The sequence below is a fragment of the Apteryx mantelli genome, chromosome 18 (genome assembly GCF_036417845.1).
Source record: "Apteryx mantelli isolate bAptMan1 chromosome 18, bAptMan1.hap1, whole genome shotgun sequence".
NCBI lineage: Eukaryota > Metazoa > Chordata > Aves > Apterygiformes > Apterygidae > Apteryx > Apteryx mantelli.
In genome coordinates, this window is record NC_089995.1 from 1,513,088 (window position 1) to 1,537,483 (window position 24,396).

Below are 24,396 nucleotides of genomic sequence, written 5' to 3' on the forward strand. Positions count from 1 at the left end.
AAACTAATACTCTATTAAACAATGTGCTATCAAAATACATCCAGTTATCATATGTAAAAGGCCATATGCATTGTAACAAGCTGTCACTTCCTCCTTTTCAGAAACAATTGTTTTTTAGACATTTTATACTTCATGGTTATGGGAGATTAGCAGAATAATATGAACAGGAGTGAGTAATTCTGTATCAGAATGTATGAAGCCTGGTTTCCTATAGACTTATTTTTCTTGGTTAATGGACATCTAAGAAAGCATAAGATCTGACTGAAACTTTTTCTATAGATGGAACACTTCAAAGGGCTGCTTTTGTGGTTTCTTGGGTGTCCACTTCGGTATGTGTTCACTCTGCAGTCTCTGGGCGTTTCCAAGGTCTCTGTCAGATAGCTTGTTTTAATGAAAGCTGGAGGTAATGAACCATCTTTGGTCAGTTAGCTGCCTTTACCAAATCTGATGTTGGCTTATGTATTCAAGGGGAATGAAGACAGCAACAGTTAATTGCTCATCCAGTAGTCTGGGCAGACCATCCTGTGGGGCAGCCCATCTGTCCCAGTTCTTTCTTTCTCTGGAGTAGTTTGGTGTCTGTAGACCCATCTTCTTTTTCTGAACCTGAGGTGAAGGAGAGTCATCTATCCCCTCAAAAGGGAGAATTGGAGGAGCAAAAAGCATTTCAGTTCCTTGCACCAAGGAGTTCGCATGGTTTTCTTGTACGGTTCACCACTCTTCTGCCAAATATCCACTCTTATCCCTGCCTTGCTAAGGCACTTGAAGCTTGAATGTGTGCTGATTTCTGTTGTTTCTGAGGCCTTCTTAAAATTTTCGTTTACTGTGTTAGTAAGACTCTCCTTCCACATTAACTCTTAGCATGGCTTCTGAGATAACCAGCTGTTTGTTACATGACTCAACTTCAGGTAGTCTTAGTCAATAAAATATTATTTTATAAAAAATTTAAAATTACAGCTCATATTATCTGCTATAGAATGTGCAAAACACTTTTAGTTTTTGTCTAAATTTAATAAAGTATGTTAGAATTTCCTATTTCAGATGAAAGCTTTATTTATTTATTTATTTTTGCTTGTCAGTTTGGTATCTGGACATCGGATCTAGAAAGGTTTGATTATTTTCCAATATAACTGGAAACTGTGGAGGTATTGTTTACATTTTTGTCACTCGGATCTCTCACTTGGCACTACAATTCTTGAATTACAATAGTAACTTCTTGTATTTCTAAATATGCAGAGGTTGAAAAATGTTAAATGACTTTTAGAGTGCTATGAAACACGTATGAAAGAAGTGCTACGCGCCAGTAGGCTGCCCTGGAACAGTTTAATGGGAATCCTGTTAATTCCCTTCTAGTTGGGGTGGCAGAAGTGAAAAGACTATGGCACAATACTGAGCCTTTTACAGGGTTTTCACCTTCTTGTCTAGATAGAAGATAACAAATTTCAGCCTTGCGTTTGAGTGTTGTCCCCTTTTCTGCTTCTGCAGTTTGTTTTTGGGGGTCACCTCTTCCACTTTGTAATTGATGAGCATGTAGGCAGAAAATTTCCTTGAAATACAGCATTGTGATGTTAATATAAAATTTTCTTGATCTGAGGGACATTGTTTTGTTTCTGCTGAAGCCATTGGCTTTACTGCTGTGTTTTCATTACCCTGAAGGGTTTGCATGCAACTTATTGAGCCCATGAACAGGAGCAGATTCTGGGGATGGATTCACCACTCCTTGTGTTCAGTACCTCCAATGAAAATGTCTGAGGTGACAGCATAGACTCATAATGACTGGAGAGAAATAGGTGTTTCTAGAGCAAACTGCATCCTAATTGTGCCAATTTCTCTTTACTGAAGATGTCAACTATTAGAAAAGATTAACTTCCTCTAGAAGTGTTAAAGACTAAAAAAAAAAAAAAAAAAAAAAAAAAGATTAAATTTGTATTGTCTATAGTAATATGTTCTTGTTTCCAGCCAAAGGCAGTATACAGTTTTTTGCCTATACTGAAAGGTTGATCTTTCTAAATATTTGGCTGTGAGTGTTTGTTGTTAACATTTGATTATAGTGAAAAGGGTTTTTGGTTTTTTTTTATTAATGAGAGAGGTGGATTTTGCTGCAAAACTGTGTATTGAAAAATCAGTACATTCACTGTGTTATATTCAGTATTTTTGTTTTTTTCCATCCTTGTAGACCTAGTTTGTCTGATGAAACATGATGTTTTTCTTTCAGGATTGAACTTTTGGGAGTTACTGTTTAACAATGTTTGCCAGTCTGGAATTAATTGAAGAGCTGTTGCATGACATAAAAGACTGAAGTTGTGGAATTCATTTTGGTAGGTAAAAGAAATATATGATGCATTTGAATATCTCTTGTTCTTATATATTCTCATCCTAACTGTCCAACTAATAGGTTCTTGCCTTTAATTTTTTTGTTTGTTCGAAGGGCAGGGCTGTGCTGTCTCTTTTCAGTCTGCCATACAGAGTTCCTAGTGATCGACATGATATTTGTACCTGTTCTCAGACCTTCCATCCAAAGGGGCAAGTTGGGCTGCTTTCATAGTGTTATCAATCTTTAATGCCAGAGTTTGAAGTTCAGTAAGTTCTAAATTACTGAAACTGCTGCTGGCTAAGTCTTTTCTGAGGAATTTTTGCTACATGCTTAGGTTTATTTTTAGGGGTTTTTTTACATTATAACATTGATTCTTAACCCTATTTATAATCTGTTCATCTAACAGCATGGCATTTGTCTGCAATTTGTTTGAAAGTCTTTTATAGTATTTGTGCCCAAAACAATGATGTAATTTTAATCTTTTTATCATAGATTGGTTGTATATACATATAACTTATTAATTGTTCATATTTAACAAGCTCCAAGATCCCTACGCTAGATATAAAGGAAACTTGAAACAGCAGGTGGAGGATGATATATTGTTAACAAATTTGCAATAGAGAAGGTGTTATGGTCTGAATGTACTTAGGTTTTATAGCTAGTACACTTAAAAAGTATGCTTCTGTGTGTGTATACATTATGTATTAAAAGAAAACCATCTTCAACAGTACTATGGCAATGATAAACCTCATCCATCCCCATCCTAAAAAGCTTTGCAAATACCTTTAGCTATTCTCTCATTGGCACCTAAAACAAAGGAAACAAGCATTTTTTTCAGCCATCTTATGCAAAACATGCTTTTTTTCTGATTTATTCCTATTAAATTGCTTGACAAAACATTATTCAATGAAGAAGCAAGGAGTGCTCTGCCTCTTTGAGAAACTGTATCACTGTTTGCTGCTATCTAAGGCTTTCTCCTCACTCTGGATTCCCCAAGGAACTTGATTGTAGTCTCATTTCTGAACTGATTTTTCCATCTTGTTTCCTGTTTAAACTGCTTTAGATAATTGCCAGTGTGAGGATGATCTCCACTCACTTCTAGCTTCTAGCATTTGCTAATGAAGGACGGAAATCCAACCTTCCTTTTGGTTATTACACTGTGAAGAAACTGCTCTTACTCTTTCCAATCCTTTGTGTAATTTGGAAGAGTACTTACTTCAGGTGTGGAGCATGGTTCTAGTACCTTTATCTATTTGGGCTCCCAGCATATTTGCTCTGAGGGGGTGTATGTTCTGTTGTGGTGTCAGTTGTGAAAATGTTTATTCTGCATTGACAGAAATATATAAAAAGCTTGTAAATCAGTAGACTATGTCACAGAAAACCTCAGAAGAGTGATTGGACTAAGCCTAATTTTAAATTACTTGCTTTCTGTAGTGCAATAATGGGAAGAAAACAATGCAAGACAGGATCCAAGTTCTGTTTAACAAAAAAATTGCCATGAACTTAAGTTTGGATCAGTTGAACTGATCTTGGGATGAGAATATCAAGATATTGTCCTTTATTTATTTATTTATTTCCCCCCTCTGGAGACCACCAATCCCATCTGCAGTGCTGGCAGTCCAAAGCCTTCTGGCTTTCCAGGGTTCAGCTGTTCACCACTTAGCTACCACTACCAGTCATGTGACACTGGACTTGTCATGAAGACTTCCCTTTTCAGGGCTTTTTGCAGGGGGACAAACATAATGCTGCAATCTGGGGCTCCAGTGGTGTGCAGCAGGACCCAGCTGTCCATCAGCCCAAATCCGGACTGTGGCTTCTCTGTATCCTATTGTGTGTTCTACCCTTAGATAGTCTCAGTTGTGCACATTTTAACTGGTTAACCATTTTATCTGTAAGCTAAGCATGCACACAAGCAGCAGTCACTAGTAGCCCAGTGTGGACTCTGTTTTTTAGGTATGGGCACTTCAGTCTTCATGGTCTTTCCCTCTGCCACCCTCTGTCCCCATACCATACTGCAGGCGTGTAGATCATTTTTAGTCCTTTGATAGATTACCAACATTTTGGTTATTAGTCTGTTATCTAGCTACTTATCTCAAGCTCTCTTACTTCAGTTGTGCAGTTTTAATAATTAGACTGCACTAAATGAAGCCAACTTTATAATGAATAGGCATAAGGCGTTTTTCAAGTTGCTATAGCTTGTCCCAGACTGTGTTCCTGTGTAAATGATTGCCATATAATAGCACTGGGCTTACTGTCAATATCCAGAAACAATTGTGTAATGGGAAGTAGTAAATTGGAAGCTCTAAAACAAAAGGGTGCAGTGGCAGAAAGGAGGCTGTATTTATTCTTTGAACAGAGAAGACAGACTTATGTAGATTAATTCAAGTATGATTCCTACTCATTGAAGATACTGTCTTAGCCCAGTGAAAAATAATCTAGGTCATAGGAATTATTGAATGACCAAAGTTTTACATGTGTGTATTTATGCATAAAGGTTTCTGTGTTTATGCAGACGAATGTTGCATGAAGTACATGTTAATTATGGTCACATGCTGCCTTGTGATTTATGGAAGTCAACCTTATAACCAGGAGATTACAAAATTTGTTAGTACAGAGAATGCAGCTGGGATTCATTTAGTTCTGAAAGGGAAGATAAGCTGCATTCTGTCTGTAGAGGATGACTTTGCAAATGATTCCTTCCTGTTGTCATAGTCAAGATAAATTGTATTTGAATATAGGAATGGGCTAAACTCTGTGTGTTCGAGAGGGAGGGAAGAAAGATGGAAAAAACATCCTTGAGGATGTAATGGCTCTGGGAGAAATGTGGAAAGGAGCTTTCAACTACAAGCCTAAATATAGTGCCCTTATCCAGAAAGTAAATTTAGAACTCCATCCAATTTTTTTTTCTCTTAACTCAAGCTTTTCTTGCAGCCATGTGATTTTCTGGATTAAACAAAACAAGCCCTGTGATAATTTGGAACTTAGCAAACTCTGTTTTAGTAGTATCCATGAGGTGGTTTGTCTGTGATGCTATAATTTTAACTAATCTTGTCGGATTTGGGCACATTAAGATGAGAATGGTGGATTCCAGTCTAAGCTGCAGCATTTTCATGAAGACTTTAAATCTGCAGTTTTAGCCTATGGGTTCTCTGCTCTGTCATGGCTGTTTCGGACTCTTCTGTTCAATTGAAGGAAAATTTATGGTTTTAACAGTTATCATGAATGAATGGTGTAAAAAGTGAATCCTGATTAAAGCCCATCAAGCTTCCTGCCTGCCTTTCTTTTCAATTACCCTGGAGACATTCCTGTTTTCTTAATTTATTGAACATGACATGCATAGAGGTGAACTTAAGTTTTATTTTTATATGTTTGCTAATTCAAAGAAGGTTTGAAAGGTTTGTGTCTTTGCAAGAGAGAGAGAGAGGCTTTTTTGTGTGTGCTAGGAATTGTCAGGAAAAACTCTATGGTTTCTGCTGGAGATGGAGCACCCTACTCCCCTCCAAATAATTGTGCTTTTTCAACTCTTAAGAGGGTGTATTGAACTGAGATTTCTTTCCCTGAAAAACTTATTCAAGATTTTTAAATAAATACTTTTCTATTTAACTTTTTTCAAAACATATTGTAATATTTCACAGGACACTAGCATTATTCAGTGCACAGCATGACTGTGCTCTGTGCGCTAAAGAGATTGTTTGTATAGGACTCCCAAGTCCAAGTATAGGACTCCTATACTTCTTCATGAAGTTAGTGTATGTTTAATGAATGATGTAGGGATTGCAAAAAGAGAAAGAATTATCTCATGGTTAAGATAACTGGGTCACCCACTGCCCAACAACTTCTGCGTGAAAATCAATTCAATCAACTTTTCACAGAAAATCATTAATTGTCTTTCTCATTTTCTGGGCACCTGGCTTGAAATTGTGTGGTTTGACTTAATGGGGATGCTAAGCACTACAAGCTGTAATTTAGATTGAGAGCTGTACTACCAAGTAGTCTGGAAAAAAAAAAGTTTTAATTTTCTCAATATTCACCTGGTAACGTCTATTTATTTATTTGTTTATTGTCTCAGTTACCCATCTTTAAAATTTCTAAGATAATAATAGTTAACTTACAAAAGCACTATGAAAATAAATTGGTGACTCTTTGGAACATTTTTATTTGCTTTCTCTTGCATGCCTGTAGAAAAGCTTGTGGTACAAAGTTAACTTCATGTTTTAAATCCGAGATCTGAATAGTGTTCAAGAAAGAAGGCCTGGTGCTGCACAGTATGAAGAGAGTAACTATATCTAAAACAGTTCCTTATTCATTAATGCCATCTAATCTATCTACTGTGATGTAGGGTTGCAAGGGAGAAAAAAAAAAAATCTGATTTTGTAAAATTACTCTGCAGTAAGTGCGTGCATAGAGACTTGACCTAAAGCTGGGGATATTCTGTGACTTGAGTGCTTGTTTCTTCATTTGTAATATTGTCCCTCCAGCAAAGTTAGGTGAGTATGGAAACGGCATAGAGCTGAATCTAAGCTTTTCTAAGTAGTCATCATTAAAAAAGGCTTTTTCTTGCTAGTGTCTGCAATTCACCTTTAATCTCTGACTTGTGGTTTTAATTTGTGGTGGGAACTTGAACCTCTGCCAGAAAAACAACCTGTATCCCATGCTAGGGTATGTCATCCTGAACTGAAATTTTTGGTGGATCATTCTGAATACCCTGACAGCTTTAGAATTATGAGAACCTGATAATCTCAGCTGTGAAACTGATTTGGTTTTGACAGTGGTGGTCAGAAACAGCTCCCTTTTTTGGTTTTGATATCAGCTTTAACTCTTGGTGTAGATGGTTTTAATTCTTTCACTAATACTTAGAAAACATCGTATGTGAGAATCTAGATGGAAGGCTAAACTATCTAACATAGTGCAATTTGTCCACTAGTCTTGTAACAGCTTGTGATGAAGTGAAAAATGTATATCTTGACCAAACATTGATATTGTTCACTGTAGATATAGGGCTAAGTTTTATCTTAGGTTGTCTTTCTATATAGATAACAGCTTAGGTAACTATAATGATGTCAACTAAAATTATTGCAAGGTCTAGAAATGTCATAAAGTAAAAAACATCTAGTGCATGACTTGATTTATGAAATTCATTCATATCTAAACAGTAGCTGTGTATAGGGTGGGTGGTTGTGGGCATAGGGGGAACAAATTTCAGGTTGTAATGTGTTTAAGCAGCTGAAAACACCTAAATTTTTACAAATGCAATATGCAAAGAAGGCATAGAAGACAAAGAAGAATACTTATGATTTCCTTGGATGTGAGTAAAGTACTTGTCAAATGCTAAATTCCTCCTAGTAAGAATGTGCTGTGGTTTTCCTACAGCTTTTCTGGATAAAGAAGTGCCTACTACATCTGTAGTCCCTAAAACTAAATTTGGGGGTTTTCCCTCTATCTTTCTATAATTAAAGTATTTCTGTGAAGTTTACAATTTCTTGGCGGCTGGGCATGGTAGAATCAATACTGGGTGCTTGCTTGTCCTGTGTTTGATATGGAGGTGAGTGTAACTGATTTTTCTCTCCTTCCCTCCCCCTTATAACCAGCTATCTTTTAGGTCAGCTGGAAACTTCTTCAAATTGAGTGTAGGAAGATTCTGTTGGGAAGCGACTTTTGTTTGTTCTGGTGGACCAACAGCTTGGATATTGCAATGGCTACAGTTTTCAACACCATACTGTTTGTCTCTCAGACCCTGGTATTGGGTCACCTGGTAGGTTTCTTGACAGTAATATTGGCTTTCCTTTAAATGTAGTTGTTGAGGTACTTGCACACTGTACTTATGTTTTTGGGTTTTTTTTTTCCTTCAAAGCATCTTCTTAACATCTGACTGGCTTGCATTGTTGGAAACAATGGTTTTGGATGATCTGCCTAACTTAAAAGATACATGTACCTCCTTGTACTCCTCAACTATGGAAGACTTGGAGGTGGATTTTGATTCAGGACTGGAGGAAGATGAACTGAAACAGGAGACTGCTCCTGAAGATTCCACAATCTTTGTAGCTTTTAAAGGAAATATAGGCGATAAAGACTTTGAACAGAAACTAAGTATCATACTGGAGAATGTGCCTGGCCTTTTACACATGGGTAATGTACTTTCTTGTCATTTTTCAACTGTCCTCAAAATATTTAATTATGTAATCATTTAAAACTGTGATTTCATTACTGAGTTCGTTTATTCCTATTTGGTTCCCATGTTCTACTTTTCTTTTCTCTTTCATTTCCCTCCATTGTATGCTGCTCTGTTGTACAAACGTAAAACCAGGCTTGTCCAAACAGGAGGTGTTTTTTGCTACCTACCTACCATCCTGCTCAAACCACTGCAGTTCATCTGTGAATGGATTCGCTTTCAAATAACTGTGCCAGTTTAAGATGTTACTGCCCCTTTGCTGCTGCCTTCACCTAACCTCTCTGATTTTTGCCTGAAGAGGGTTATGAACTGTTCTCATACCGTCTCACATGCCCGCCAAAGTCTAGGGACAGGTACCTCTAGCTAGTGAGTGATGACGGGATTTTGGGGACAGTAACACCTTTTACAAGCGTATCTAGATGTGGAAAAGAGTATCTGTCCACTCTCTCAGCATCCTTGTAAAAAGGACTTATAACGATTAATTGTAGCAGTTCAGATTTGTAGTCTTGCTTACATGAGTACAACCTTTCTTAATATACAATCGTTGTTTGGTAAAGGTACAGTTTTGTGATGGTTTGGGTCAGTGTGCTTAGATCAGTGATATGCTCCCTCCCCACCCCAGTATCCCTAGCAATGCCGCTCATCTGTTTGCTTGGAAGACAGATTTAGGTTAAAGAACTGGCAGGTAACTGCTTAATTTCTTGCCATTAGTATAATTTGCTACAGAAACAAGTAAAGCCAAGAGTGTTGCCTCAGGTGAGGTAGTAGGAACATATAACCAGACATGGAATGGATAGTGGGATCACAGCAGCACTGATTTGACTTGGCTTAATATGTCATGCAATTGCAGTCTAAAAAGCCCCGTAATTGCTGATACTCTCTTTCTGCTGTTTGTGAACCAAGCCTTTCCTGATAACTGTAGGCTGCCATTCCAACAAATTGCTCTTCTGTTTTGTGTTCTTATTTTGAAATCACACAGTACGATGAAGGATCTACCTTTCAGGCAGGCAGTCTGTGTTTAAAGAAACCTAATTTTTTGGATTTAGATTTTAAAACATTCATTGCATTGTTTCTTGTTCAATAATGAAAAGAACCTTTTAATTAAAAAAAAAAAAATCTATGGCTATTCCATAAGCAAATCAGATTTCTAGATTACTTTGTTCTTTTCTTTCCGTTTTGTCTAAATTTAGTTGTATCTGGTTTCAGTTTTTGGGGTCCTTGCCATTATCTCTCGGGGGAGATTAAAAAAAAAAAAAAAAAGTGGGATAAGACAAAAACACTCTGAAGAAATCCAGCTGGTTTGAGTTGTGTGTTATAAATACTTGCCAGAAGACATAAAACTAACAGATAGTTACTGATGTGAAAGGATATGCATTGATACTATAGCTAACTTGCATGGAAGCAAATTCAATCTGCATCTGTATGGAGTTGCCTTTGTTAAATGGAGGCATCTTCATACTGTTTGTTATAAATATTAATGGTAGGGTTAATGAACATCATTCAAACTTCAGCTGAGAAAGCAGAAAACAAAATTTTAAATCAATGCAAATTAGTTTGAAAATGATCAATGTGACAAAGATACTTAGACTGATTCAGAGCAAAATGGGATATTCAGAACGTAGGGTTTGTAATATACATTGTTTTTAGACTTACCCAATACAATCTTTGAAAACACAAGAAGAGAAACCGGATATCTAGAAATACTGAAACAGACAATACAGTTTTTTAGATATAAAAAATCGGGCCATTAATAAGATTAAATATAGGACTGTTGAAAGATACGAAGACTCAGTTCTTTGTATCTGAATGTGAGAAGATTTTAAATTACCCCTGTCACCTTTTCAGCCAAAGAAGTGTTTATAGACAGAAAGAAAATGAATTTAACACTGATATTACTGTAGCAGCAGAAGGGACTCCCTGTGTTAGATAAGGACAAGAGATTCCTACACGGGGATGAGTTATTGCCATTCTTAAATGATACACTGGTCAGAAGCAAATAATAAACAAACTTACTTAGTCTGATGTTACTGTGGAAGAACTGGATGATTAAAATTTGTCCAAAATTTACTGTTTTTCAAAAGACTTTCTTTTCAAAAGCTAAAACTGGATGTTTTTAAACCCGTATTAAGAATATTATTTGAAATCATTCTTCAATGCATTTCTTAGCAATATTTTGGTTAGGTACCAATTCAGATAATTACACCCAACACGACTGGTGTATCTTTTTGCTTGTTCCCACCTGTTGCCTTGAAAATAACTGATCTGCTAAGAGACACTCATGTAGCATAAGCTTTCAGAATGCCTTCAACTAAATATTTTGCATGATTTTAATATGCTTTTTACAGTGGATTGAACATACCTATCAAAAAAATCTAAATAATAGACTCTGGTACTGGCCTTCTACAAAAAGATGGTTTCATAAGCATCTTGCAGAGATATTTCAAGAAGGAGGGTTTCGTTCTTGTATTCGTTTTTTTCACATATCTGCCAGGTATACTAACAAATTCACAAAATCTGCTTTATTAGGTTTTCACTTATCTTTTCAAAGTAGTTTATCCACAGAATATTTTAATTTCTGAGTAAACTTATCAAGTGATTGTGTTGGCTGTGGAATATTGGATATCTGTTGGGAAGTTCTTATGTTAATTTTTGAGGAAAGAGCTGAAGCAATTTGGCTGCACTTCTGTGCTGGAGAACTCTTCTGTGTCTGAGATTAGCCATTGATATTTTCAAAGCCAAATAATTGCCTCAGTCTTTTCATTTGTGCTTTTTTTACCAAGTTATCTCATAGTTGTTTGAAAACTGACTTTGCAGTGACTCTGACTCTGACTGTTTTCCTTTTAAGAATCCAGCAAGTTAAAACTGCAGAAGATAGAGCCTTGGAACAGTGTACGTGTTACGTTTAATATACCCCGTGAAGCTGCTGAGCGGTTGCGGATTTTGGCTCAGAATAATAACCAACAGCTTCGTGACCTGGGAATTCTCTCAGTTCAGATTGAAGGTATTTCACACCTAATTTGTTTCTAAAAATACTAAGCTCTGGATATGCTAAAAATTAAGTATAGACAGTAAGCGATTTTGTGTATTTGGTTGCAAAACTTCTAACTTAGTAATTTGGAGAGTGACTTTAGTGAAAAGGTAAGTCAAAGCAATGGTTTTATTCTTTCAAGATATGTGTAATGATAAAAATGATAGCTGGAAATCCTCTGATCATGAAGAAACCTCCTGAGTCTTTGTCATTAGGAAAATGTACCCTAAGCATTTTTTTCCTAATTGTTTGATATGAGATTTTCTTAAAGGCAAATTTTCAGTGGATTTCACAATTAAAATACCACCCTGGAGAATTTTTCAAGTTCAGGATGAAACTGAGGTCATTTAATGCTTGTTATGATGTTTGTTTTTCTTACCTTCTGGATTACAGTTTTAAGGGTGGTAGGGCATTTTAATGGTGCATAACTGTTTTTCTCTTTTGAAGTACATATTATAGACAAAACTTGGCCTTCCTTTCTTGACATCTTTTTAAATGTCACTTTGCAAATGTCTCTGTTCTCCTTTCCTGAATAACATCCAATTCCGCAAATCGTGTATTACCTTTAGGGGAAGGTGCTATCAATTTAGCTTTAGCTCAGAATAGAAGTCAAGATGTCCGAATCAATGGGCCCCTGGGAGCAAACAATTCCGTACGAATGGAAACAGGATTTCCCATGCAAGGGGGCCAAGGTAAGTTCCATTTTTTAATTTATTTAGCTTTATACACTTTGAAATCTGTAATTAAGCTTATCATATAATCTTACTGCTTATAATAACTATCATTAGCAGAGGTATAATTGCCATCTTAATTCATGTGTGTTCTTGTTCATGTACTGTCAAACTGTGTCCCGTATCGTGTAAAGTAAATGTTTGGCTGCATATCTTCCTGCAAACGTCTGAATGATATATATGTAGGTGTGTTTGTGTATATACGTGTGTGTGTATACACACACACATACACACTTTTTTTTAATAAAGGCTGTAAAAATCACAAGAGCCTACTAAGGTGAATTCACTTTGAAATGTGAACGAGTTAGCACAGCACAGTTTTGTATTTGGCCACCTTTGTGAAAATGAACATAAGCCTTTATACAGTGTACAACAATAAGGTATTTTATTTGAAATCCCTTATAATTAGGGGAAGGACAGGGCACTGTCATTACTGTTAGCCTCTATTTTTATTTTTAGTAAGCTTTTGAGATCAAATCAGATATCTGATTGTATACTTTCTGAACACTGCGAATACTGCACTTATACCCATGATAAGTATTTTTTTTAATTACAGAAGTCTTTAGATTTATAAAAAGCTAAAAGAAAACTACTTTGTAATTTATTTTCATAGCTGAATCATAAGGCAAAGTAAACTGTTTGGTATCTCAGTATATAGGACTTTATGCAGTTAGAAAACTAGGGGCCTTTTTTGACAGAATAATTTAAGATAAATGTGTGGCTGTCAACAGGAATGAATGAAAATAATGTTTTACCTCTTTAGAAGAGAAACATGGTTAAACAGTAGTTAAATCAACCAAGAATGTAAAACATTTAAAGAAACTTTATCTTAGAAAATGACTGCTCTACTCTTCTGTGTGATCATTTCCTGCCTACTTTCCAACAGGTTAAAACATTCTACAAAATAGCAGTCTGTACAAATGAAACAATGAAATTTTTCTCTTACAACATCATGATTACTCCCTAGTATTAGATTTTGCAAACCCTTAGTACATGTAACTTTGATACAAACTTGTCACTTGAAGACTTTAGAGACGAGTCAGACATGGGACTAAAGCCTCAAAGAATTTATGTGTAGGTAGTGTTTCCTTCTATAGCCTTTTTAAAGATTCTCTTACTGTAGTGATTCTGTCTTTTTTAAGAACAACAGATTTGATTTCTCACTCCTGATTCCTCCTTGGATGTTGTGGGTTTTGGAAAATGGAACAGCTTCCAATCTCTGACTGTCACTGATGGTTTTGGGGGCTACTTTACTTCAGCTTCATCCTGTAGAAAGATTGAATATGATGCCTTGCGAAGGAAAATATGTCAAGCTAGCATGTTAAATTAAGAAATTTTGCCGTAAAGGAAAGGTGTATCAGCTGCAGAAATGAAGATGGAATTTTGCAAACCTCAGACCCCATGTATTGGCTATGTTTTGCCACTGGCTTGCAATTTGACTGTCAAATCATTTTACTTTCTACCACTAGTCAGCAATAGAGCAAAATGTATATGAATACCAAAAAGAAGAATAGAATATATTAATTATTCACTTACTCTACAAGTATGAAAGGGTTATCTTTTTCTTCACTATTGAAGTAAGCAGTTGAAGTCATACTTTTATTTCTATTCTAGCTTTACGACAGAACTACTTGGTGTAAATACAGAAGTCACAGATAAACTGTATGATCACTAAATGAATGTTTCAGTAAAATAGTTATTTGTGAATTAGTTTTTAAAATTTGTCTAGTTTTCACCATTGAGAACTCTCTTATTCAATCTAGTTTATACATATGTGTTCATCACTGGTATCAGTCTCCAGTGTAAAGCTTTCTCATGTTACCATTAAATCATGTCATCAGTGGTGTCATGAATGCCCTTTGCAACTTAAGACTTCTTCTTGACCTGGATTTGCATGATTTTGCTGGTTTTTGTCTTCCTTTCCCTACTTCACAAATGACTCTGTTTATAAGTAACCACTTTACCCACTGCTTCATGAAAGGATAGAGGTCTTAAAAGATAAACTACCTTGTGAATTTTGTGAGAATAGATAGCTGAGTAGAGGAGAGGGATCCTACTAATGCCTTTAGGAAGAGCTTCAGTTTGACTCTAACTTGTTTATTCTGTACCAGAGAATCTAAGCTTCTAGGCAAAGAGCCGTGTTCTGGAGGAACAGTTCTTAAAGTCTAAAGAGATGTTTTATTAACTAATACAATTTTTGTCTCTTCTATGTAAAAGTTGCTAGAATTAACAATAACTTTTTTTTTTTTTTTTTTTTTTTTTTTTTTTTTTTTTTAAGGTTTAATAAGAATGAGCAATGCTGCAGCTGTCATGATGTCCCAGAGTGGAAATGTACCCTCCTCTATGGTGGCAAGTGGTGCTAGTACTGAGCTGCAGCCAAGAACACCTCGACCTTCCTCACAGCCAGGTAGTAAAATTTAGTTGTAGCACTGACCTCTACCTGAAAATGTTCTTGTTTGGGTTTTTTTTTGTTGTTGTTTTTTTGTTTTTTATGACCAACCACTTAACTGTACACTAACGTACCCTCATCTTGGTCATCTTGCTAGAATAACACCTTTATGTGCTGTTGATTCATAGTCTCATTTCTGAGATTATCAAAAGGATGACTTTTTGTTTGTATGGGTGTGTCTGTTTTGGTCTGTCATACTACATATCTTTCAGAATAGGGACTTGGTTGGATGAAGACAAGCACATGCAAATGTCTGCCAGGAAAGGTTTAGGTGTGTTTGATCCTGCTTTTAGGCAGTCACCTTTTTTAGGTCCCTTCCAGACCTGTCTTCTGTGATTCTATACTAGGATGTTGCTGCTATCCAAATAGTTCAGGTGCCTAAATAAGTCACCAGGTTATTTGAGTGTGGGTTTTTGTTGTTGTTGTTTTGTTTTGTTTTGTTTTCAGATGCACTGAGCAGTGGCAGTACCTTTTTGCAGCAGAACTGTTGTGATTTGACAGTATTGTCATTGGTACTTCATAATATAATACGATCCCTTTGAGGAGCTTATTCTAATGCAGTGAACTTACACAGTGGATGACTGAGCTTTACATTTAGATAAAGTTAAGAAAAAGATTGGTTGAATGAGGCAGGTGTCTTCAGTAGGAAAGAAATGCGCGAGATTGAGCTTTTCAAGAGGAATAAATAAACTAGATATTTCAGGATTGGGAGGGGGGTATGTATGTTCAGGTGTTCCCAGTTCTACCAGTACAAGTTATTTGCAGCTGAGACTGCTGAAGAAGTGAGGGGTTATGACTTGTCCCTTGACAAAACAATGGTAATACTTACTTCAGAGAGCTAAAGAAGTTGGTATTTGTTGATGTAAAGCACACTTACAGCATCTTCTGGGAATGCTAGTTTATGATACTGTCTTAATTCCTCATTATGCAACTTTTTTAGCGGGTAGGAATATTGACCCCAATGAGTGTGTAGAAGGCTTACATTTGTCTGTAGGAACAAGTGCTTTGGAGCTATCGTGTTCTATTGTGGAGGTTACAAACTCATGTAACCTAGCTTCCTAGGATTCCCAGAAATTCTGAAAACTTTTTTAGAGCATTGCTTGTTCTATGTATTGGAGAAATTGGAGCACTGGAGTGTGTATTGTTTGACCTCAATGTCAGCAGAGAGAGCAAATGCAAGCAAGCAATTTGCCCTTTCTTGTTTTCTGGTGGTTTTTGTCTGCAGTAGGTTACTTATTTTTTTCCTCTTTTTGCTATTTTAATAGATGCAATGGACCCACTCTTATCTGGGCTAAATATCCAGCAGCAAAATCATCCATCTGGATCTTTAGCTCCACAGCTCCATTCAATGCAGTCAGTTCCTGTAAACAGGCAAATGAACTCAGCCAACTTTCAGCAACTACAGCAACAGCCACAGTTGCAGACACGTCCTCCCCAGCCACATCAGCAGTCACAGCAGGGTATTCGACCTTCATTTACTTCACCAGCACAGGTTCCAGTTCCCGCTGGCTGGAACCAGCTTCCTTCTGGAGCACTTCAGCCTCCTCCAACCCAGGGAGCATTGGGTACATTGACAGTAAACCAGGGATGGAAAAAGGCCCCATTGCCTGGACAAATGCAGCAGCAACTTCAAGCAAGACCATCTTTAGCAACAGTACAAACTCCTACCCACCCTCCACCTCCATATCCTTTTGGAAGCCAGCAAGCTTCCCAGGCTCACTCAAACTTTCCCCAAATGAGCAATTCTGGCCAATTTACTGCTCCTCAAATGAAAACACTTCAGGGAGGGCCCTCACGGGTTCCTACGCCACTACAACAACCCCACCTGACAAACAAGTCTCCTGCTTCCTCTCCCTCCTCCTTCCAGCAGGGATCTCCTGCATCATCTCCAACAGTTAACCAAACACAGCAGCAGATGGGACCAAGGCCTCCCCAGAGTAGCACGCTTCCCCAGGGATTTCAACAGCCTGTCAGTTCTCCTAGCCGTAATCCTATGGTGCAACAGGGGAATGTACCCCCCAACTTCATGGTGATGCAGCAGCAAAACCAGGGTCCACAAGGTTTACACCCTGGCTTAGGAGGTAAGAAGTACTGAGATCTTCTGTTATTTAAAAAAAAAAAAAAAAGAAAAAAAAAGCTAGAACTCATTTTACTGTTGCGTTTGAAAAGATCCTTTAAAAACAGAATAAATATGAAGTCTGTTTGTGTATGAAGTAGGTATGGTGAATTTACATCAGTATTGCTTCAGTTCTACTACCTAGACCTATTCTGCTGAGTTACAGCGATAACCCATAACTAAAGTCTTGGCCACTGCAGAAATTGCTGTATGCAGTTCCTGATTGAGTCCCAGTCATCCTCTTGACTATTCTTCCATTGCCTTTCAGTTCAGGATGTTCTGGGATGGGCATTTTTTCTTTTTCTTTTCTTTTTCTCCTTTTTGTTTTTTTGAGAGAGAAAAGTAAGAGCAAATGAATATTTTCCTTCTCTCTTCAACTTCCTCTGTCACCACTTATATTCATTACAATCTACTGCAGAAGCGAGGCAGTATTTGGCATCTTCCCTCCTAAGTTGTGGATGTCTCTCCTCTTGTCATCACTTTCTTCCCATAGAAAAGAGGAAAGAGCTATTACTGCCATGCTGTTGTACTCTCTGCTCTAATATGAAGATATCAAGGGATGTTTTAATTTACCCCTTTAGTTGTCATCTTTTTAGTTTTCTCCTTGGACCTCTGCATTCACATCTCTGCCTCACTACTCCCAGAAGGCTTCTCTAACAATGAAGGAATTTCATTTGTCAATCCCAAGGTCTCTTTTGTGTCCTTGTCTTCTTTCCTTGAGACTTTTATAGTTCTGTGCTAGACTTGTAGCACTTCTCTCTAAACATTCATTTCTTTATCTTTCTCTTCAGTGGCTGCTCTGAGTCCCGTGTTCAGGCTTTCTTAATCCTTTGAAATCTTTATTTGCAAAATCTTTTCCTTATCTACTTGTAAAATATGAGCCATACTTTTTGTCCACCTCTACACACAGTACTATGTATTCTAGTTTCTTGTATTCTCACACTGTATATATGGAATCTGTCTTAAAAGCTGTGAGGAATGCCCTTTTCCTGGTCTACTGGTCTAGACAAGTGTCTTGTCTTCACTGTTTGCACCTTGCATCTCATTTCCCTCATACAGATGAATTCAGTTTCAGGATTCTCTTATTCCAGCCTGTTCTTAGGTTCTGCCAGCACCTTATACTTGGTATATCTTCTCTTGTCTCCATCTCCAAACAGTAATCTATTATTTATCACATTTCCTTACAGTTTTGCCTCACCAGCATCATGACCCTGCTCAGTAATCATTTTCTCTAGTTGTCATAAACACAACTTTCTCTTGCTCTGTGTCTCCTTCCTTTTTTATGTAAACCTACTACAAACAAAATACAACTTTTTCTTCAAGTTACTTCTAAAGTTATGACTTTTTGTAGTTAAAAGTAACCCTCACAATAAACTACCAAAATATGTCATTTGGTAGACCTTACTGGTAAAATCTGTAATCCTGCTGTGACCTATATCCTCAGCTGATTTAAAAAGACAAGGTTCTGATGATTTCAGCAAAGCTATGTTAACTTTCACTTGCTGAGATTTTTGTCTGACTTTTGTCCATGCTCACTTCTTGCTGCAATTGATACCTTAATTAAGTTGTAATTTGGGATCTTTCTGTTTTTAAGCCATCCTGCATTTCAAAGGTTTGGTATAAATGAGTGCATTCACTTTCCATTTAACCTAGTAATTTAGCAAATGGAAATTTGTATTAAACTTGGAATAGGCCAAATTAATACTTCTCTTTTCTCAGTTCAAGTATTTCTATGTGCAGAACTTTTCCTAAAAGCTTAGCAGAAGCAAAACTATAGTCCTGTGATGTGATGTTTGAAAAGGTATTTGTTCCATATTTGCAGATGAATCCTATAAACTTGATTGTCTTGAAATATGAATTATAGACCTAAAACCACATTAGTTAACAGAAGCAATACGGTTAAGCGTACAAGAAAACCGTAACTCTGGAAGGAACTAAGGTCAAATTGTGGCACTGTATAATAGATCAGAAAAATAAGGGAAGGCAAGGTTCTTTCTAGGTCTGTGACACTACCTGTGTAGCTTGATGGTGGGTCAAAAGGAGAGGTGGATTCTGTTAAAGCAGTTTATGCTGCTTTTAACGTTGGTAGGCAGAAGCACGGTGAAACTTTGGCTCTTTGTCCTAGTGCAGCAGTGGCATTTTGATATGTCAAAGTGTGGGCATTGTGCCAGATACAGGCCTGGTAGAATTACTTGCTCTTGGAATAGGAATAGCAAGGTTTCTTGTTCAAGTTTGTGATTAGCAACAACCATTCTGGAATCTTTGTTGGTAGCAAAGCACTGTGCTCTCATAATCTGGGAGATTGTGTAGTCATAATCTAACTCTGAATAATAAATTTACTAATTTCCACAGTTGAAAGAGTACGTATAATCAAGTTGAGTTGGTTCCCTGAAAATAAATCTCTTGGCAGGAGGCTCTAAACTTGTATATTGGGTGATAATTTTTTCATGCTGAAAAACTAATGAGAAAAATCATTAAATTCATTCCATGGATAGAGAAAACCTAACAATTAGTGGAGTGAAATACACTTCTGTTCATGTCAATAAGTAGAGATAAAGGAAAGCAGTAATGTTGCATTTCACTGTGGTTTAAGAGGTTATTTTATGTGTGTGTACACAGTAGTAGTGCAAAGCACTAAGAAGCGTGTACCTGGTGCATTATGGTGAGGGTCTTTCTTGAGGAGTCCACCATCATGACAAAAATGCAAGATGTTTTCGTTTGAATACATGGAGTAGGTTAAAGGTCTGATTAGAGCTGAGATGCAATAGAGAACAAGAAAACAGCAAACTGTTATTTTAATTTCCATTTTTTTTAAATCAAATACAGGCTTCTCTCCTTTTGTGTGGGATTAGTTTTGTATTCAGACTGTAAACAGAATTATGGTTTGAACTGAGTGATAGTAGCTTGTTAGCCAGATTTATTGTGTAAATAGGAACTATAAATTCTGTCTTCATTGATTTTCATATATTGGGGAAAAAACACTTTTCTGCCTAAAACCTGCTTTTCTAATGTGGCAGTATAGGCTTTAAGGGGTTCTTCCTCTTGTAATGCTGTTACAGATTTTCCTTCACCCCCTGCCTTTTTTTCCATACTAATAAAAAAAAAAATCTTGTGTTAAGGAATGCCAAAGCGCCTCCCACCTGGGTTCCCTGCAGGCCAGGCTAATCAGAACTTTATGCAAAGCCAGGTGCCTTCCACAGCACCAGGAACGCCAGTGAACAGTGGAGCTTCGCAACTACAAGCCAGCCAAAATGTGCAGCATGCAGGTCTGTTTTGAATGTATTATTCCTCAGTTCTTTGTTTGTTGTAGAAGATTATGCTTTTATTTGCCTAACACAGATGCCAAAACATCACCTTCTTGCCAGTAAGAAGCAGTTTCAGCTACTTGGGGGTAGGAGTGCTGCAGAGGTACATTCTGTGTATCATTCAATGAGGAAAGGAAAAGCAAGAGACTGATCATGTTTTTCAGAGAACACAGCTTTTATTGCTTAGCACAGTGATACCAGAAGGATCTGCTTAGAAATTGAATAGACATGGCATTGAGATTTGGAGGTTAGGAGTAATATAGGTGCAATGCAAAAAGAACTTCTTGCCCAGGGAAAACAAAAATTATCTCGGAGGTAGAAAAACAAAAGAATCTTGCTCTAATTTGGAAAGATTATTTTAGTTCCTTTAAGCCCTAAAATCTGCCTACAAGCAGTTTTGTAAAAACGTAGTCTTTAGTTCACAAATGTTTCCATTTAAAAATTCTGTTATTAGCTCTTCATCTGGATTATGGATACCCTGATAACATCATGTCATCATTATTACATGTGAAAATATTTTGATTTATTTTATAACCCATTATAAAATAACCTCAAAATTTGAAGTTTATTTTACCAGGGAATTAAAGTATTCTGTTGAGTTAGATGATATTCTGGCATATTTTTAAACTTATAGATTATGACGGTTCTGTGATGTCTTCTGCAGTGGGGTACACATGTGAGTGCTGGTTGAAATACTTTTTTTTCAGAATTGCCATTCTGATATTCTGTTTTGATCATGAACATTTACATGTAGCATGAAACATACAGCACACAAGTGTGAATGTGTCAGATGTCCCAGTTTGTTGGAAAAGGAAAGAAAATAAATTTGGGGTACTTACTCAACATCAAGCTCCAGTTAATTTGTATCTTGCAATCTTTTTAAGGTGGCCAGGGGTCTGGACCTCCTCAAAATCAGATGCAGGCACCACATGGCCCACCAAATATGATGCAGACCAATCTAATGGGACTTCATGGAAATATGAACAACCAGCAAGCTGGTGCTAGTGGGGTGCCACAAGTTAACATGGGCAATATGCAGGGACAACCTCAGCAAGGACCACAATCTCAGCTTATGGGAATGCATCAGCAAATTGTATCCTCTCAAGGACAGATGGTGAACATTCAGGCTCAGGGATCACTGAACCCTCAAAACCAGATGATACTTTCTCGAACTCAACTCATGCCACAGGGCCAAATGATGGTAACGCCACAAAACCAAAATCTTGGTCCTTCGCCTCAAAGAATGACCCCACCAAAACAGATGATTCCCCAGCAGGGGCAACAGATGATGTCTACGCACAGTCAGATGATGGGACCTCAAGGCCAGGTCTTGTTGCAGCAAAACTCAGTGATGGAACAGATGATGACCAGTCAAATGCAAGGAAATAAACAGCCTTTCAGCACTCAAAACCAGTCCAATGTTATGACGGGGCCAGCTCAGCTGATGAGAGGACCAACCCCAAACATGCAAGGAAACATGGTGCAGTTCACTGGGCAGATGATGGCACAGCAAGGCCCTGTGAATGGTAATCCTTCTCAGGTTATGGGAATTCAAGGGCAAGTTTTAAGACCTACTGGACCTGGCCCACACATATCTCAACAGCTTGGGGATACCACTACTACAACAAGTAATGATGTGAACTTGACACAGATGTTACCTGATGTTCCTGTGCAGCAACCCAATATGGTGCCTTCCCATATGCAAGCAATCCAAGGAAACAACAATGCTTCAGGGAGTCATTTCTCTGGACATGGGCTGCCTTTCAATACCCCGTTTAGTGGAACACCAAATGGGAATCAAATTTCCTGCGGACAGAATCCTGGTTTTCCTGTCAATAAAGATGTCACTCTCACAAGCCCACTCTTGGTTAACCTTCTACAAAGTGATATATCTGCAGGACACTTCGGCGTGAACAATAAACAGAATAATCAGAATGCCAATAAGCCAAAGAAGAAGAAGCCTCCAAGGAAGAAGAAAAATAATCAACAGCTAGAACAAACAAAGTAAGTTTTAATATTATGTTGTTTTTATAAGAGGGGGTGGGGGTAACCCCACAGGCAACATATCAATATTTTTTCAGGAAGTATGTGGGGAGAAGGAACCTATAGTATTTCATATTCTAGCAGGATTTTTTTTTTTTGAGTTAAATGATAACACAGTGGCAAGTCTGCCATTGGAAAGTTCATTTAGGATAAAGAAAAACTTGTGAACATTCCAGTTCTGTTATATAATTATGTTTAAAACAGCAATGTCAGAATGTTCACTACATTTACTGGGTAAAGGAAGTGTAGTTGTTTCAAAATATCAGCGTGAGCATGGCTCTGCAGCACTTGGAAGAGGGTAGCCATTCTTATGCAGTCTGACAACCACAACGAAAGGTTAGGAAATACTGTCAGAAAAATTATAAGCCTCTGTAAATATGTGCAGTACAGATTTGGGGGGGGGGGGGGCAGTGTTTTCTGAGGTATATGGATATCCTGACATGTTTCTGCCTGGAACTGATTTTTCTTCTTTCTTTTAGTTGAAGTTGCAAATAGGAGTTGAAGGGAGGGGGAAATCTGGTATTCCCTGGTTATGTGGATAACTAGCTCAAGGCCTGCCTACCTGGCCAAGGAGAGTAAAACTGGGAGAGGTTACAGAGGAAAAAAAAATCCCTTCAAGGGAAGAGGCGAATGGGTTAATATTGAGAGGAAATGAACAGAAGTGTCTCTTCAGTGCAAATATGAGATTGCTGAATCTCTTTATTCCTCTTTGATCAACATATACTTCCTTGGCCAGCTGTCATGTACCTCTTTGCTACTGATAGTCTGCTAATACCGGCACAGGGTGGTAGACTACTACTGCTATACCTTTATCCAGCTAAAATGATAAAGGCAGATATACCGTATCTAATTATTCTAACTCTGCTGATGAGCCACAGGGATGTTGATTGGGATCCACATAATGGAATTGGGAGGTGGGGGGCAGGGTTCCAGTTTGCTTTAGAAAAGACCTGAGAATGTTTGCACAGAAAATTATAACACAGGATCATTCAAATTTCAAAGTTGCATAATAAAAAAGGGGGAGGAAGGGGGAGGCAGATTAAGTTGCTGGTGTGGCTCCAGTTCCATCGGTTCCACTCCTTTGAATAATCATTATAAATCTCAGTGCTACCATTTTCAAGAGACAGATGTCTGATTCAGTGCAAAGAGTGGGTGGTTCTCAAGTACTAAGTGACTATTCAATATTTTATTTTTTCCCTTGGTTATGCAGTGCATAGCCCCAACCTGCATTTTCTGCACAATATGGAGATTCCTTCATGAAGATGGAACTAATTTTCTCATGGACTTCTAAGTTTTGGACTAAAAGAACTTGCATCATCTATAGCAAGGGATCCTTTGAGTTTTAACAATCGTTAATTGGCTTGACTTCATGCTGCTGGTATAAAATGTGCGAGTTGTGTTACTTGCATCTTAAAGGTGAGAAAAGGCAGCATAATGAAAGTAAAGAAAAGCATGCTAATTTAAGAGGCCTTGAACAAAGTTTTTCAGATGCCTGCTATATAACCGTACATATAGGTCACAGTATGGCCTATCAGCTCAACGCTCCTTCAAAACAGACTTGTGATTTCAGATTAAATCGCCAGAAATTGAGGAGTGCACAATTAATGACCAGCAGCAAAACCCGAGTTAAAGTAATTTGACTGAAACCGTATAGGAGCTCAGTGACCAAAATATGGGTGGACTGCAACTTTGGGGTGACTTGCGAACCTTAACTGAGACATCATCTCTTCTCTTCTCGCAGTACCTTACTTATTATGTGTCATCAACTTCTGAAATGCATAGGACAGCACTCCTTCATACCTGGATCTCCTAAAGCACACAGCCATGATTGATCCCTGTGACAGGGCCATGTGTGCAAGGAGCAGGGCAGGGATTCTGCTGGGAAGGTAGTACTTGATGTGTCTGGCTTTCTAGTCTTTGGTTACGTGAAAGGGAGGTATATGAGCATATGTCTTCATTTTGACTTTCCAAAAATTTCAAGTGCTTGGCATTTGTGGCCGAAGTGTTCTTTTAACTTTGAGGTCTGTGAAGTGTATTTGTGGAGTTCCACCAATGCCTTGTTGTCTCCATAGCACTGATCTCTGAGAATCAGCAATTACAGCAACTTGGCGAAAGTGGCTTGTGGCACAGTACATTGCACAAGGTAGTGTAGTGTGGTTGTGGTCCAGCTTTAAAGATTACGAGTAGTATTATAGTGGTAGAACATGCATCTTTCTGCTTTCAGTATGTCAGTACAATTCTTCA

The 24,396-nt window shown here is 37.6% G+C and overlaps 1 protein-coding gene across 1 annotated transcript in view; it reads left to right on the forward strand.

Annotated features, from left to right (window-relative positions):
* The first annotated feature begins 8,018 nt into the window (after positions 1-8,018).
* The window catches only part of NCOA6 (nuclear receptor coactivator 6), a 36,154-nt gene continuing 19,776 nt past the window's right edge, over positions 8,019-24,396 (forward strand). The window contains exons 1-8 of the mRNA XM_013961546.2: positions 8,019-8,063; positions 8,163-8,437; positions 11,326-11,481; positions 12,078-12,200; positions 14,518-14,646; positions 15,954-16,769; positions 19,924-20,070; positions 20,994-22,113. Of these exons, the coding sequence (XP_013817000.2) occupies positions 8,203-8,437; positions 11,326-11,481; positions 12,078-12,200; positions 14,518-14,646; positions 15,954-16,769; positions 19,924-20,070; positions 20,994-22,113 (2,726 nt within the window). The 5' untranslated portion in view covers positions 8,019-8,063; positions 8,163-8,202. The remainder of the gene's footprint in view (positions 8,064-8,162; positions 8,438-11,325; positions 11,482-12,077; positions 12,201-14,517; positions 14,647-15,953; positions 16,770-19,923; positions 20,071-20,993; positions 22,114-24,396) is intronic.